We start from the raw sequence: 17,267 nt of genomic DNA on the forward strand, positions 1-17,267 counted from the left end.
GGACATCTGTGTTTGTCAGTGTTGCCATGGGAAACAACACCACGGGAAACAACATCTGAAGGAGCCATTTCTGCCTGTGTGTGCCTTTAAACTGTTTGATGGGCGGGTTCACCATGGGGGGTGTGTGTCACAAGGATTGGCATATGAGAACACAGGTGCAACAAGCCAGGTTGAATGGTTTGGAAGGTATGGGCACAAACAGGCTAAGAGATCACACGTTTTTTACCGTATCATTTTAATCTTGCATAAAGAAAACTGCTGTATTACATAATGTGTTGAATAAATGGGAACCTCACCCTACAGCAGTCAATGCCTGGACAATATATTATATACGCGTCAAAAAACGATTTCTATATGCATGTGCCCAGCCGAGTGGCAAGGTATAGTTTGAGCTTGCCACTACAACATCAACTATCGGAAAAGGACGGCTAGCTGAGGTTCTTTTCATCCATTATTTACCAGCTCAAGATTGTCTTCAATTAGCTTTTACCCTTCCTAATGGTGTAAACATCTCCTAGCACAGGGATTTTCAACTGATTTTGACCCAGGGACCACCATCCTGACTGAGAGCAACCTGGGGACCAACACTGTTGTGTCGGGTGGGTCCATCATAGACCTACCCGGCACAATAGTTGTGGGAATCATGCAACATACCATGGGTTAAGATTAGGGTTTCACTAATCATACTATCACAAGCTACATTCATGAGCTGGACAAAAACTAACTCGTTTTCAAAGGCACAAAACATTTTTGTTGGATACAGCCACATTTGAATGACTACATGACTATAGGTATTTTTCCCTGTACCAAAAGAAAGAAAGAAAGACCCAGTCATTGGGTCCCAAAATGACAGTAATAGTACACCAGTTTGAAGTACACTAGTATACACACAGAACACAACACAAGCAGCAAAAACACTAAGTTCCTACCTTGAGCTGATAGAGCCTCCGACACAGATGAGCTAGCCCTCCAGCGGCGTCTCCAGTCATCTCCATCCTCCATACGTCAGGCTAGCTGGACAGTACCAGCTTCCTCCCAGTATCAATGACACTGACCAGCCTCATTCTCCTGGCTGCCATCTTCTCACTCTGCTGTTGGATGTTTAGTACTGCACACAGCATTCTGGTGTAGTGCAGTAGTCAGGGATTTAGGGCAGGCTCTAGGGTCCAGCATTCACAGGAGAATGGATTCAGTCAGGGCTGAGAAGACGCTGAGCTGAGGGTCTGGGGTCACCACCCTGGCTGGTGTACCTGCGGAGCAGGTTGAGAGAGACACCATGAACTTTGAGAGTAAGTAAGTAAGGTAGAAGGAAAGTGAGCTGACCAAGAGCTACATACTGTACAATACACGGTCACAACTCACAAGCAACAGTATATGTATACTGCATCCTTCTGATTACATATACAGCCTAGTAGTATACAGTACAGCCTATTATGTCCTGTCACAACACAGCCTAGTATATGTAGGTGTACATATGTAATGTTAAGTTTTATATCAGATACATAATACATTTTAGGAAGGAAGCTGTGGGGACTTTGGACATAGAAATCTAGATCTTTCAACTATCATTGGTAAACAGTTAAGAATGAAGTTACATACAATGAGTTGGTGCTGTGATACCCCAAACAAAACATTGTATCTGTATTTATTCTATAAATATATATGTATACAGGTCGCTAACTCACCTGCAAAATAAAAACGAGTCGAGTCATGCAGTTTGTTACAGTATGTAGATGAATTACGGTAACATTATTTACTACCAAACATAAGGAGCTCGTGTCCGTTTGCAGCAGGTGTGTGTGTGGAGGGGGAGGGGGCGTGGCTACCGGAGGATTTTAAAGAGCGCGCTTGAAGGCCTGCTCAGTGTCTAACAATTCACTGGAGTGTCTACATTCTAGCACATAGACTTTTTTGTACAAAGGTCTGTGTGTACATGCAGACCTGCATGCCCAAAATGTCTCACATGCGCACGCCACACACACACTCTCTCTCTCTCTCTCTCTCTCTCTCTCCTGGTTTAGTGACTCTGTGTTTTTGGTTTGTGCTCTAGTCTGCCAGGGACTTGACCCAGATCAGTGATCTACAGGCCCAGCTAGAAGAAGCCTCAAAGGAGAAGCAGGAGATCCAGGAGAAGGTACAAATAAGGACCATATGAGACACACGCTGCCTTGACGCTTTCAACTAATATTTATTATGCTTCGGTGCAGAGGTGTTGTGCCATTCTTTCCCCTCCCCGTTGAAAATACGCTATTTTTGTAGAGTGACATAAGCACATAACTCAAGCGACCTCCACCTAATCATTAGAGACAGTAGAGTCTAATGTCTCCTGGTTGAGATTTGCGCTCTACTGAGCGCACATTTCTACTTGAGAATTTGGTGAAAACGGCAAGGAAATGAGCTATGATTTTAAAACCTAAAGCGAGGAGAGTCATGTGTACTGCCTCCTCTCTTTCTCTGACACTCGCACACACGCACGCACGCACACTAGTATGTGTATGTAACCCTGCTACCTGCACTTACAGTATTTTACTGCCTTCTCCTTCAAACATTAAATCCACCACTTGTCTTTTGTTAAAATTTCACTTCTGACCTCAACAGCCTCTCTCACAGTGATGTGGCAGAGTTGCTCCCTCCTACAATGCCACTTTCAATTTCCACTTCCACAGTAATATTATGACTTTGTGTGAAACATCAAAACATTGATTTTGGTAAATGGCAGAGATTTCCTCCAGGTAGCCAAAAGAAAAGACAGTAAATGTGTGGTCGTCAGTGACGGTTTGTTTATGTTCAGGTGGATTGGATTGTGTATGTGATAAAAAAAAAAGTGATGATTGGGCAAAATTGCGAACGTGATTAATTTCGGCACTGGATGTGAAAATTGGATGGGATGATTACAGAGGTAAAAAAAATAGAACACTCTCTCTTCACATAAATTCTTATTATCACTCCTCATCATTGTGAGATCCTGGAGCGGGCTGTTCAGCTCACACATTAATCCATTCTGAACGGGCACCCATTTTGGTGTCAGCATCATGTTATGCTTTAGCTATTTAAAAATAGCAGATCTACAAGCTCATATCGCGCCACCGAGTGGCGCGATACGAGCTTGTAGGTCTGCTATTTTTGAAAAATCGAAGAGCGATTGACATTTTTAGAATCTGATCTCAGGTCAGAATGGGTTAATCAGACCAGTGTGTGTCCAGTGGAAACCTCGTATGAATCTGATCTCAGGTCAGAATGGGTTAATCCTCCCCTCAGAATATTCACTAGAGAAGTCATACTGTATGTTCGTGCTGCTGCATCCGAGTCCTTCCCATCATGTGCAAGGATTTCTGTCCTCCTGCTGGCGCTGCTCTCCATGCTCACACGTAGCAGGCTGTAAGGCATTGTTAAGATCTACCAAAGGGAGGCTGCGATAGCCATCTAAAGCCTCTGACCTTCTGGTGGTTGTCATATTACCAGTGGGAGAAAATCTGCCTTCTTTAATGACTTCAAAAGGGAACTCCAAATCCTCCTGGTCTCAGATGCAGAACCATTCATCAGGTGCCATGTGTGTTTCGGGGTCTTTTTTTTTTCCTTCTTTCTCTTTCTTTCTCTTTCATCTGCCTTTCATCCTTTTTCCAGTTATAAGACTACGAAGAAAAAAGATACGTCTCTCAACAAGTGCAGGGCATTGATCCTTTCACTTCATAGAGCCTTTATGCTGATTCCAGATCAACCGCTCCAAACTAAGCCAACTCTCCTTCCATCAGATGAGGGATCATCTAGGCTGGGGCTCGTCATATACCCCGGAAACACAATGATGGCATCTGCCGAGAAAACAGCCTTATCAAAAAATGCTTTTCTGTTCGCATTATATTACTAATCACTAATCAATTAACACGTATTATGTAAAGGACAATGTTGTAGATTTGTATCTCTACTGTGAGGTGGGTAGCATGAAAAAATGACATAAACTTGTGGATGGCAGATTTACGCAGATTTACTCATCATAATAGAATAGGATTCATGTTAAAAAATAAACAAAGTCGCCCTTTAAGAGGAGGTGAAATAAAACAGGCCAAAGAGGAGTTTTTTTCAATTGAGCAGTGCTCCTCACAGAGTCTCTCAAGGAAAAGAGGGCGCTGTTTTTCCTTTATTTTTTGACGATTGGTTCTCAGATTGCTCAGAGAGTAACTGCATGCATTTGTGCTTTTATGAGGTTGAGGTTCAGTGTGTGTGTGTGTGTGTGTGTGTGCGTGCGTGCATGTGCGTACGTGTGTGTGTGTGTGTGTGTGTGCGTCTGTGCCTTTCTCAGCTCCACTCCCTGCAGAGCCATATTGAGTTCCAGGAGCAGTCCATGGTGGAGAAATCTCTAGTAAGTCGTCAGGAAGCTAAGATCCGTGAGCTGGAGACTAAACTGGAGTATGAGAGAACTCAGATCAAACGCCTAGAGGTGAGATATTTGCTGCTTTATACTGTATGTACGCCCTATAGTATAGTATGCCACAGGTTTTCAAAGTGGGGGCCGCCAACCCCACGGTGGCTGCCTTGGGGCGCCATGGGGGCGATTAGAATGGAGAGGGAAAAGGAGGAAGAAATGTCCTAAAAAATGAATACATATAACATTTTTCCATTTCAATTCAAATTGATTTCAAAAGATTGTTGTGGCAGACTGACAACTTTCAACATGATCCCTATTTTTAGCATGTCATTGTTATCAAACATTAAGGGTGCGTTCAGAAATTCTCACTGAGCGCCTCTGTGCCCTCTTCTCGTTTGTTTATTCAGTGCACTCTCGCACAGTGCACAGTGCGTTGTCGTTCGAAAATCTGGTGCGCTGCACTCCTGGGGGCGAAATCTAAGCTAGCTAAGGCAAGCATAAATCACCATACAAGTGTTCATGATTCACCTTGGCCCATGGTCTAACTGCTTAAAATGACCACACTCAAAAAACGGAGCACATTCCCGGTGCGCATTTCCAAACACACCCTAAAAGAGCAGGTTTTCTTAAAACCATTTCACTGTAGGGGGCCGTCACATGGTATGGTTATTCAGGGAAACTTGGCATGTAAATGTTTGCGAACCGCTGCCCTATAAAGTACTGTATGTCAAAAATACATTTATGAAAACATTGACATTCACAATAGACTTTAGGACATCTGAAAATGTGCAACTGGCAAAATAGCCTACTTTCTTCTCCCGTAACCAGAACCCCACCATTATTAAAAACAAACCCTATACCTATTAATATCTTTGCTGATGTAAAGGCTCGCGGTGTGAGCTATTTTCACCTAGTATGCACCTAGTTTTGCCGAATGTTCGCCTATTATGACATGCCCTGATGCCTATAATAGGGATGCTAGGGTTAAACTGGTTAAGCTAAACTAAAACAAAACACCTGTTCTTTTTCACCGTGGTAATCCATGTGGTCGTAGAGATAGAATTCTATAAACTGGTTCTGCTTGGTTGGTTGTTCCTCAAGAGCCTGGCGGGCCGTCTCAAGGAGAACCTGGAGAAGTTAACGGAGGAGAGGAACCAGTATAGCACTGCAGAGAACCGAGAGAAAGAGCAGAACAAACGCATGCAGAGGCAGATGAGGGACATCAAAGAGGAGATGGGAGAGCTGAGCAAGAAGGAGACCGAGGCTAGCCGCAAGAAACATGAACTGGTGACTGCTCGTAAAACCATGGCGAGATCCATTCTAATGTTCTTTTATTGATTGATTTCTAATGGAAGTGGTAATTAACATCTCAAACCCACTCACCAGGAAATGGACATTGAGAGCCTGGAGGCAGCCAATCAGAGCTTACAGGTGGACCTTAAGTTGGCCTTCAAGAGGATTGGTGACCTGCAGGCCGCCATCGAGGACGAGATGGAGAGCGACGACAACGATGAGCTAGTTGACAGGTAGACCCTCCCCTGTTTTCTCCATAGGAATACAGCATCTTGTTTGTATTGCACAATGCCTACTCTGGCATCAGAGCTACAGACCTCTTTCACTTTGTAAGTTGCGAGAAGGTTGGTCGATTGCCCACTGCTCATTATTCGGACCGGCTGTCAATCTTGCCTTCTTCAGCCCTTTCTCAGTTTTTTCCCCTCTGCAATTATCTGCTTCACTCTCCCTCGTCTGTTTCTGCTTCACTCTCCCTCTTCTGTTTCTGCTCTCTCTGTCTCCCTGTCATTTTCTCTTCTTCTTCTCTCTGTTCCCCACACACTCCTTCACCCCTGTTTTAATTCAGTCTCCTGCTCCCGATCTTTTGTCTATTTGTGGGTTTTCCCCAGTCGGGAGTCACTGCTTCTTTGTGAGAAGTTTGAGATTTTCACTGTGGAGGTAAACACCCCAGTAATATAAAGCTCCGAAAGGGAGACATTACACTCCCTTGCTGCATTTGCGAACGAAGGCAGCAACGGGATGAATTGATTTACTGACTCAGTGCTTCACAGTGGAATGCACCAATTTATTTGGTCTAGTCGAGCTCTCTCTCACAATACTGTTGTTCATGTGTCTCAACCTGTTTTTTTCTGTGTCTCTTCCTCTTTTCGCATTTACGTCACACACTTCGGCCAGCTTACAAGACATGGTGACCAAATATCAGAAACGAAAGAACAAAACGTGAGAATGAAGATGCATGACTTTTGTTTGTCGTTATCGTGGCTTTTTCCGCTTTTTCCATCGACTGACATGAGAGAATGATGCATTATTCCTACTGTGGTGAGAGCTGCATAGTGGAATTACGGTATGTTTAAAATAAAAGGACACATTATCTGAATACCGTAATATGGAAGACCTAACTTGACATAATTTTGCAGATGCCAACATACAACACACTTGGATACTGCATCATTGTCTCCTTAAATATTTACCACTGTCAACCCTTACAGAATGCACTATTATTAAATTACATCTTCTATACCATTTTGTGGTTATGCAATCACCTATACCACTAACCCCTTTGTGTGAAGTTTGCATGATATATTGGTTGTCCTTTTCATTTTACAAGCAGTTAAACTAGGCATAATTATTTGAAATATTTCTATCAAGTTATCATGGAATAATAAGCATGTTGCCTTCATATAGAGTCATTGGTAAATTGCACCCAGACCAATGTTACAATGCCTCACATTGCGGTGCAGTGTGAGCTTCTAGATCAGCGACCTTCACTGAGAAATGCACACCTCTGATTGAACATTGAATCAGTCGCTCCCCGTCTGAAGAGGCCTTTAGACATGCCCAAAATAGCCCCGCCAGGGTCAATGCTGGTTACTTATGGACAATTGCTGGCTGTAGAACTCATGCAGTAGTTGGCCAATTAATGTCAATACTACTACTACTAATAATAATACAACTAAATTGTCCTATTAACACACTGGTCATAATGTAAGTGCTATTCTTGTAATAGCTTTAATATGTGGTAAACTATTGTCAACAAAATACAGTACATCTCAATATCAGTTCAACTGATATTATGTCTGCATAATGGTAACCTGTTCTCTCAGCCATACCATCTGAATGTCCATGATATAGATTATCACCGTGGCAAATTACACCTAAGATGGTGGTGTACAATGTACTTGAAGTTTTCGACTACACATTACATACAAAATTGCGGTCTGACAGCTTGATCCATATAGCATCCATAGAGCCCTTTAGCTTAACTCAGTTAGATAGGAACCAGTTGTTATGTGCTTTGCAACAGCCACACAATATTATGAGACAGTAGGCCTACAAAATTCCGCAGTAGGCCTACAATTAAAGCCCAAATTAGATAGTTGGCGAATTAAGCCAAGTATCTCTCAGGTATCAACTTGCACGCATGGAAACATTGTTGCACATTGTTCTGCGAGTCATGCATTGATTTTGTATCACAACAGGGACTTGAACATAATACAGTAGGTTCAAGGAAAACAATGTACAATGAACAAGGTTTCTCCTTGATTGTGAATGCTGTTTGTTTCTAAACAATAGCATTATTCTTGGTGGTGACTAGAACTACATTCCCCCTTCTGCTTTTGTGCAGCAATCACAATAGTGTCTCATTTTATAATTAAAAGTCAGATCAGGACATTAACGTGGCAGACACGCAGTGCCCTTTCATTATTTCCTGTTTTACAATGCCATGTGCACTGATTCAGAATTAACCCACGACACCCCCGTCATTCTGACTCAATGCTCATTTGCTATTCATTTTTCATCAGACAAGTCATGTGCATCAGATGCAATGCTCTGCCTCCGCCACGTACGGTGCAACTCGGGAAGAAGAGAAATGAATCAACATGTGCCTTATACATAATTATACATTTTGTTAAATCAGCCAGTCAATCAGGCGTTATTTATACACTGTAGTACATTGAATACGTTAAAATGCAATACAGTGCACTTTACATTAAGTGCGACTTTACATTAAGTGTGATGAAAAAACGATGAAAAGTAGTTCCTCCTTTTAACTTAATGCAGTAGCAGCAATGTGGAGGAGCGCAATATTGGAAGAGTAGGTTTCTCAGTCAGTGTATGAGTAATGTGCATTATGGTTTGCAGTCTGTGTGTGAGTAATGTGTATGTGGTTTGCATTTTGGAATTATCACCTCAATATAAAGGTGTGCTTGATAAGATAAGGAGTAATACTGACCTGAGCAATGAGTCCTTCTCGTACTACAGTAGGTGATGCTTGTCATACAGCACACAAATTGCTCATGGCCATCTTAGTCCATTTATTAGTCAATAGAGTGTTGCATATACAGTAGACACAACATGAATACATGTTTTTGCCAGTGAGTATTTAATCCGCACACATTTGCAAAGCTCCACATGAATTTGGGGTTGGCATTTAACCCATTCTGACCCGAGATCAGATTCATACGAGGTTTCCACATGGACACACACTGGTCTGATTAACCCATTCTGACCTGAGATCAGATTCTAGAAATGTTAGTCGCTCTTCGATTTTTCAAAAAATAGCAGACCTACAAGCTCGTATCGCGCCACTCGGTGGCGCGATATGAGCTTGTAGATCTGCTATTTTTCAATAGCTAAAGCATATAATAATGTTTTGCTCCCGATCCGATTCCGATCATTTGCTTTTGAGACATACCGATACCAATCTTTCCCGATCCGATCTTCCGAACACTTATGCCGTATCACAATAGCAAATATCCTAATGTATGATGTCACTCTAGTGTAGTCTGTTGTGTTGACTTTCAATTATTGAAAGGCAAAATGTGACTATACTTTTATTAGAATGACTTTCTTCTTGAAAGCATGGAATCATATCAAAATAATGATTGGTTATATAGAGTGAATACAGTTCTACAGCTTATAGAACTGAGGTCAAGTTAAAACCCTTAAAGATTATCTCTCTCATTCAGAGAGTATACTACAGACAGCTATTCCATCATGCATAGCGGGGGTCGCATTTCCTTTGTTTTCATAATAGGTGTCTTTCACGCCTCTGAGTGCGTGACTAGTCTTTGTTTGATGATCTCTGACTGGGACCAGAAGGAAAACAACTAGCATAAACACAACACATTGCTTATACATCTTTCTTTGAGATTTACATTATTAGACAATAAAAAATCCGATCTTTTCTCCCCGATTCTGATCTTTTGAAAATCATGTGATCGGAGCCGATTTCCAATCACCCGATCCGATCGGGACAACCCTAGAAGAAAGCATAAGAACTTGATGCAGTGTATACGTAGGCTACAGTGTTTGTGACAAAGATTTACAACCAGTTGAGGCAGACTGTGAGAAGGTTAATGTCCGATGCAAAATGATCTCGTTTGTATCTGAGAGAACCAGGGCTGGCTATCTAATGGTGTGAGGCCAAGGACAAACCGTTTGTGACACCATTTACAAAATACTCAATTGCAAGATACCTATTTGTGTGTGTGTGTGTGCGCACACACACACACACACACACACACACACACACACACACACACACACACACACACACACACACACACACACACACACACACACACACACACACACACACACACAGGCGTGTGACAGAGGGAGAGACAAAGAAAGAAGATTTCCAAGATGCAGGTTGACGTTGTCACTTATCGCTGATTGTTAGGCTAACAATGACAAAGCCAAAGAGTGATTAAAAAACCAAAGCAAATGCCCATAACAATGCCATCTTTGACATAAAGACTCCACATTCATCTTGACTAGGAATCTCTGTGGAAGAGGCTTCTGAGCTTATACTAGATTGGCTATATTTAAATTTTGGCCTGTGATGCCGTTGTATGACCAAGAATAAATCAGGCTTTTGTCTTGTTCTCTCTGTATCTATGCATCCCTCCATTTAAATAACTTGCGGTTTTCAGGCAAACCACCCAAAGAGCAGGAGAGAATGAACACTTTGTACTCTATGTAAACATGATTGAGTGCGTGACACATCACACAGTGACAAAGGAGACGTTCCTCTCCTCGGAGACTCCGTGGCTGGGATGGAATGGCACAATGATATGCAAGTTGTGTATATTTGTGTATTATGTAGCTCAGTGTCTGGCTGCAATTTCAGACTCCACATAGGAATGCTGCTGCATTTGCTTCTGACAACACTTTTACACCATTTTTCAAAGAATGGAATACATTAGTTGGTCCAAGAGTAACAGGATGTCTGATATTGGCTTTCTGGACGATATGTGATGTGCAGGCTTTTTTCACCAAAACCAACGTCATGTAACAACGTCACAAGGATCACATAATCTCCTGCTGTGGAATTAACACAATATGCCTAATTGTATTGTGATGCCGCACTGGATGCATTCATAAATGCAACAAGGCTTTCCAAATGTAAACATTCTCTGTGCAAAATAAGAGAACGACTTCAACTTAAGTTGAAGTCTTTGTTATGGAACAAAGTGCCATATTATTTCAGCAAGTGGATTCATGAATGTATGTATATAGACAATATTTTAGGCCAATAAAAAAGACTATATACCAAATTTCCCGCTTTAAACAAAAGAATCCTGTCGGCTGCCGGACTAATATGCAAACCAGTGCAAACATCTCATACAACATTTCAATTAAAGTGTCTCAATCTGACAAAATAGATCAGAATGCTATGTCCTCCCCCCAAGGTGCTCAAGTGGTTTGAATGTATGAATCATTCCCTTCGTAACGCCACATGAATTAAGGCTACGCATCACTTTTACACATCCGTAAGCTAAAGCAGTTGGACAAGTAGCTTGAGTAATAACAACACTGGAGGTGACATATACTCCAACAGAGGTCAGCACCCATAGATTACTTCTTCCATTCCTTCCGCGTTGATGTCCTCAGACAATGCGATGCATAATTCAGCGGTTGTTCACCTCGGAGCGGATGCAGATGAAGGGGAATTGACCTTTTGCAGGCGCGATTCCATTATGCTTTCTCAACGATGTCCCCGGGTCTTTGCACACTGCATGTTATTGTCAAGACCGGGTCTAGAGGGTCGCCTCATTGGCGCTGCCCCAATAATAATCCCCAGCAATGGGCCACATGCCACGCATAGCCCAGCCAGCCGCTCAGACCCAGCCAAGTTAATTAGCTGTTAACCCATTCTGACCTGAGATCAGATTCATACGAGGTTTCCACTGGACACACACTGGTCTGATGAACCCATTCTTGACCTGAGATCAGATTCTAAAAATGTCAGTCGTTCTTCGATTATTCAAAAATAGCAGACCTACAAGCTCGTATCGCGCCACTCGGTGGCGCGATATGAGCTTGTAGATCTGCTATTTTTCAATAGCTAAAGCATAACATGATGCCAACACCAAAATGGGTGCCCGTTCAGAATGTGTTAAGAGCTTCATTTACATTCTGCTCAGAGCATCTGCATGGCGTTCTGCTCGGCCACGATTGTCACGCACAAAGCATCTTGGACATTTCAATACTGGGTTCAAGTCAGCGCACAACAGTTGATAACCTGATGTTTGTTTGTGTATCACACTCAACCAAAAGATGATTACCCTGCCTGCAGTGATGCGTGGCAGGGTATTGTGTGAGCACTCTTGTGTGTGTGTGCGTGTGTGTGTGTGTGTCTATGATTTTGTTCTCTTTCGTCAATATTTTTTTTTTATTTGTTTGCAGGTTTGAGTGTATACAGTATGTCTATGTGTGTGTGTGTGTGTGCCAGAGAGAGAGAGGGGGGGAGAGAGAGAGAGTGAGCAAGAGAGAGAGAGAACAAAATAACTTGAGAATGGTTAGGTGGTTAGCGTTCTTTGTCACATACAGTATGCATGAAACACATCAACTGCTGCATGTGGGACTCGCAGAAAAGCTGCTCTTTTCTTAAATGAAATGTGTAACTGAATTCGTTTCCGTGCAGCGGGGACGAGACGGAGACGGACTCAGAAGTGGAGGACCGCGTCGATGGAGTTAAGTCTTGGCTGTCGAAGAACAAGGGCTCTGCCAAAACCTTGTCAGATGAGGGGAGCCTGAAGAGCGCCAGGTTAGTGCTGTCACCTGCGGGGGCCTCTCATAATGATGAACCGCCGCACATCCCTGTGGCCGTACAGAGAGAGTCATCCTCATTTCCTGTCTTATATAGCCTAAGAACGCACAGGATTACCTAGGGCAGTACGTGCAACAGAGGGCAGGGAGTATTTCGTATGATTAGGTGTCAACTTGTTCTCTCGCGGTCATCTCTCTAATGACATAAGATGGCAGGCATAGAGGCAGCTGCTGTCAGATTTATTGAAGTGGCCCGTGGCCAGTTGGCACGTCTGCTAAATGGCCCCCGACGCTACAGACGGGATGGATGCTCCCATTGGCTGATTACCTCACTTATTTTATACATACTGGCTATAGCCTGAGCAAATTTGTACGGCTACTGTAACTGTCCCAGTTCTATGCTGATTCCAAGGACAAATTCAGCCCTTGTTGTACTGTAATATTGTAATGACACGGTGACTTTAAATCCCAGCCACTTCACATCCCACACTAGATTCAATCAAAAACAGCGTTGTGGTTTTGCTGGGAAAATGTGCTCAAAAATCGACTCATCATTTCTCCTCTGAAAGTTATTGAAAGCTTATCTCTTGATCCTTTCCCTGTCTCTCATTGTGTGGTCTCTGCCTGTCTCGCTTTCCCCTCCGTGAACCCACAAGATATGCGGCCAATGTAGATGCCAAGGACACGAAAGAGGGTAAGGAGAAGATTAACGAAGGGAGCAAAGAGGGGAAAGAGGTGGAGCAGAGCCGGCCAGTGTCAGCAATGAGTTCCCTTAGCTACAGGAAGCGGTCCAACCTCAAAGACTCCATAGGGGGAACGGGAGACGAGAGCTACCTATTCAACACTCTCAAGGAGCAGCCGGACGCGCCGCACCACCCATCTGTCCGCAAGGCCAAGGCCAAGCCCGGGGAGCTCCAAGAGGACAGGAAGAAGACCCAGGATGACCCGGACGACAGGGGCTCCGTCATCTCCATGGCGTACTCTGAGGCCACCAGCAGAGCCAGGAAGGGCATGGACTGTCGCTGGACGTCCCGCAGCAGTCCAGAATTCGATAAGGACTCGATGGTGTCCTCTGTGGTGCCCAGCAGGATGTCCACCAGGATGTCCACCAGGCTCGACCTTGATGACGACAACAAGTCCATCATCAGCAGCGTGAGCCGCGGCAGCCCTGGATCGGTGCGTCGCAGTACCTCCTGGAAGGACGACAGGCGCAGCAGCTCCCGAATGTCCCTGGCCCGTAGCACGGGGCTCAGTGAGTTTGGCCTTCGCCTAGACGATGACGACGGCGATTCTGTGAGCATGGCCTTCAGCGAGGGGGGTCCTTCCTCTTTCAGCCCGCGCTCCCTCAACCGTAGCCTCTCCAACCCAGTCCAGACGCGGACCTCGGATGACAATCCGCCGGAATCCTCCGATAAATCGATCACTCACCGCAACTACCTGGATCCAGACCTGGAAGCTGCCATCAACGAGGTGCTGAGCTTCAAGCCGATCAAGTTCAAACGCAGCAAACTTGAGGACTCTGACGCGGAGGAGGAGGAGCAGGACGGCGAAAAGAAGGGCGATGCAGGCGAGGACAGCAGGAAGGGCATGCGCAGCCTGCGGGGCGGGGACGACGACGGTCCGGCCTTCAGCTCATCCAGTCTGAGCCGCTCCGCTTCAGGCTCAGCGGTGGACCATGGCACTCGCTCTGCCAGCAGCTTCAGCACCAGCAGCTCCCGCGGCCACAAGAGCAGGAAGAAGAAGAGCTCAGAGTCCGACAGCTCTTCCTCGGACGACCGCCACAGCCGGAGGAGCACGAGGAGCAAGAAGGGCAAGAAGTCCAGGAAGGGGTCGAAGAAGAAGAAGAAGAAGAGTGAGTCTGAAGATTCTTCCTCGTCGTCATCCGACTCCTCCTCAGACTCCACCGTCTCCTACCGCAGCTCCAACAGCGTGAAGAAGGGCCCGCCGCGGCTCTCTCCCGCCTCAGACGATGACATCGGGCCATCCAGTAAAAAGGACAGCAACAAGAAGCAGAAGAAAGTGGACAACTTGGTGATGAAGTACCTCTATAAGCCTGACAGCGATGATTAAAACCAACACCAGAAGGTGATGATTGCTGTGATTCTAACCCAAAAGGAGTGTGGCCTGGAACTGTTCTAATCAACTGGCGTGTGATTTGTTTTCCACCACTCTAACACACTAAACCTGTGTGTCGCATTTAAAGGGCATGGTCTATATTATTTGATGCTGCATCTATACTACATTATTATTGATGTGGATGCCAGCATAGTTCTTACTGCTGAAAAATTGTAATACCTCACTATTGTTTTTTTAAAGTTAGAATTTTAATGAGTTTTTTAAAACTTCAATATACCTGTATAGTATATTGCTTTTAGGTTATTGCGAGTATTGTTTTATTTTTTTTATTTTTTTATTTCTTTCTTTTTTGCTGACTGCAGTCTTCTTTTCAAATCAAATACAACTTGAAGAAACATTGCTCACTTGAAAGGCATTATCCATCATTTTGGGAAATGAGAAAATTAACATTTCAAACACTATGCAGATATTCAGTCTTCAGTTTCACCTTGCATATTCTGAGCTACAAGAGACAGATGATAGTACACTACTGAAGAATAAGCCTCAGTAGACATGCTATTTTTGTTGTGAAGTGTTATTTGATAGTCATTCTTGGCTTCTGTTTCTTTAGCTTGCCTGTTTTGGCAGAGTCCATCTCTGCAAGTTGTTTTGGACAGTGTTAGAAATGTCAGCAATGCACAAATCAAATCAGTTTTATTTACACTTACAGTATTGCCAAGACACTGTCAAATCCTCAGTTTTAATTGAACTCTGAGACTTTACTAATGGAATAAAAAATGGACACACACAGGTCCATTTGGTTCCATTTATACATTATTTGAGTTCCAAATGGATAAATTATCCGTTTTATTTTGGAGGTGTGATGCAGTTCTTGCAATGATTGAACTCTAATTGCTGTTTGATTAATGTACAAGGTCCATGACTCAGATGCCTATTAATTTGGTGTTAAGCATTTAATTGAAACTAATCGTGTATTATTGGCATCCATGGATTTTTGACCGATTAACACCACAGGCATGCATAGCCCCTGATCACATACTAAAAGTTTATAAATAGAAACAGAAAAATACAACTTGCCGCACAAACTTGAAAGCATTCACGGTTGTTAAATGTCTGAATTTAAATGTTAAAATTTTGGTACAGTAGTGGATTTTGGCTTCTCTGAACAAACTCAGCACTTGAATTGATTATTAAGGGGGTACGGTATTGAGCATTTCTGTTGCTGCAGTTGTAACACTCAAGCTTCGACCGCTGGTGAATGCCGTTTGTTTCATTTGTGACATCAATGTAGTGTGTTTGAGGAAAAAGATAAACATGTGTGTGTGTGTGTGTGTGTGTGTGTGTGTGTGTGTGTGTGTGTGTGTGTGTGTGTGTGTGTGCACGCGTGCGTGCGTTTTTTTAGTCCTCCAGTCTACCGGAGACATCTCAATGTTTCCAGATCTGAAGAGGAGGATGAGGGAGGGAGAGATTCCATCAGGCAGACCCTGGTGCAGAGTGACAGTGAGGGCAGACTGGCAGAGACCTCAGCGTAATCCAGGTTCATGGCACCAACAAGGACACACAGTTCCATGTCTAAAGGTCCTTCCAGACGGGCAGCGACTGACGTGCCTAGTAATTCATTTGCAATGAGAGGTCGTTATTTTTTATACAGTATACAGCGCAAGCGTATTTTCGTGGGCACGGTCCACGTGAAATTGTCGCTCGCGTGTTTGTTTTGTGCACGCGCCGGTAGCTGACTAGACCTGGATTGTGTTGAGCTTCTTTCTTTTTACGCTACGTGTTCCGCGCCCCTCTTTGTGCAGACCTGGAGCAGAGCCGTTGTTGATCCAGGCGACAGCGCCTGCGTCACCCACTATCCGTCTGAAAGGACCTTTACTCTTAAAACCACTTCCATTCATCTCAACGAGCAAAGAAGGCCCACTACGCTCATGGAAGAGGTTGAAAGTTTACTTTGGGATGTTTTAACATAAGTGAGTAATATTGTTTTCATGGATATATTTGTTGTTCTTGTTTTTAAAAATATATTTAATACATTATAAAGTACTACAGCTCAATAATGTTAAGCAACATTGGCATAATGTTAAGAGCAATCAAAAGAACATTCTCGCTACTGCTTTATTCCATAAAACTGCTTTTCAGTCTAATTTAAGCTCTTCTCGGCGCTGATGTTTGAGGACTATTCAGATAGCTGTGCCAAGAGGATTTAGATAAACCCACTCTGCTGTACTTCCTCAAGAAGAGCTGACCAGCTATTAAGATCTGCTCTTATCTTCTCCACATTAATGAAGAAGAATTAACGGACTCACCCCCCCCCATTAATAATCTTTGCATATGCTTACATGTGCAGAGTTGTTCCAAAATGAGAGATCTGTCATTTGAAAGACATTACAACTTTTTTCTTGCCAAGTGCTAATGTTTTTTTAATATAAAAAATAAATACAACTATCCATCACTGAAATACTGTCCAGTAAATTCCAAGTGAAAGGGAATTGAGTGATTTGTAATTAATATATATTTCATACATAGGATTTAAGCTATGGGATGAAACCTGATCATGTAAACTATATTCTGATGAAATTATGTTATGTTAAGAGAGATATTCTGTGAGATTTTAGGCTTTAAGTTATATGTAGTTATATATACATGTGGAGTCCATGTCAACTGCTTGATGCCATCTGTGATTATTTTTTTCGTCATCAAGGGAATTTGTTTGCAGGTTAGTATTAGGTTAGTATTTGGACAAACTTTGTTTAATGTT

At 43.3% G+C, this 17,267-nt stretch overlaps 1 protein-coding gene across 3 annotated transcripts in view; it reads left to right on the plus strand.

Annotated features, from left to right (window-relative positions):
- LOC310860657 (unconventional myosin-XVIIIa-like) overlaps positions 1-16,049 on the plus strand; it is a 73,046-nt gene extending 56,997 nt beyond the window's left edge. For all 3 annotated transcript variants that reach the window (XM_083767731.1, XM_083767732.1, XM_083767733.1), the window contains 8 exons: positions 2,051-2,134; positions 4,298-4,435; positions 5,465-5,650; positions 5,750-5,889; positions 6,551-6,595; positions 12,309-12,431; positions 13,090-14,518; positions 15,912-16,049. In XM_083767731.1, the coding sequence (XP_083623857.1) occupies positions 2,051-2,134; positions 4,298-4,435; positions 5,465-5,650; positions 5,750-5,889; positions 6,551-6,595; positions 12,309-12,431; positions 13,090-14,503 (2,130 nt within the window). In that variant the 3' untranslated portion in view covers positions 14,504-14,518; positions 15,912-16,049. The remainder of the gene's footprint in view (positions 1-2,050; positions 2,135-4,297; positions 4,436-5,464; positions 5,651-5,749; positions 5,890-6,550; positions 6,596-12,308; positions 12,432-13,089; positions 14,519-15,911) is intronic.
- The last annotated feature ends 1,218 nt before the right edge of the window (positions 16,050-17,267 follow it).

The sequence above is a fragment of the Protomyctophum parallelum genome (genome assembly GCF_964188405.1).
Source record: "Protomyctophum parallelum genome assembly, chromosome: 1".
Lineage (NCBI taxonomy): Eukaryota > Metazoa > Chordata > Actinopteri > Myctophiformes > Myctophidae > Protomyctophum > Protomyctophum parallelum.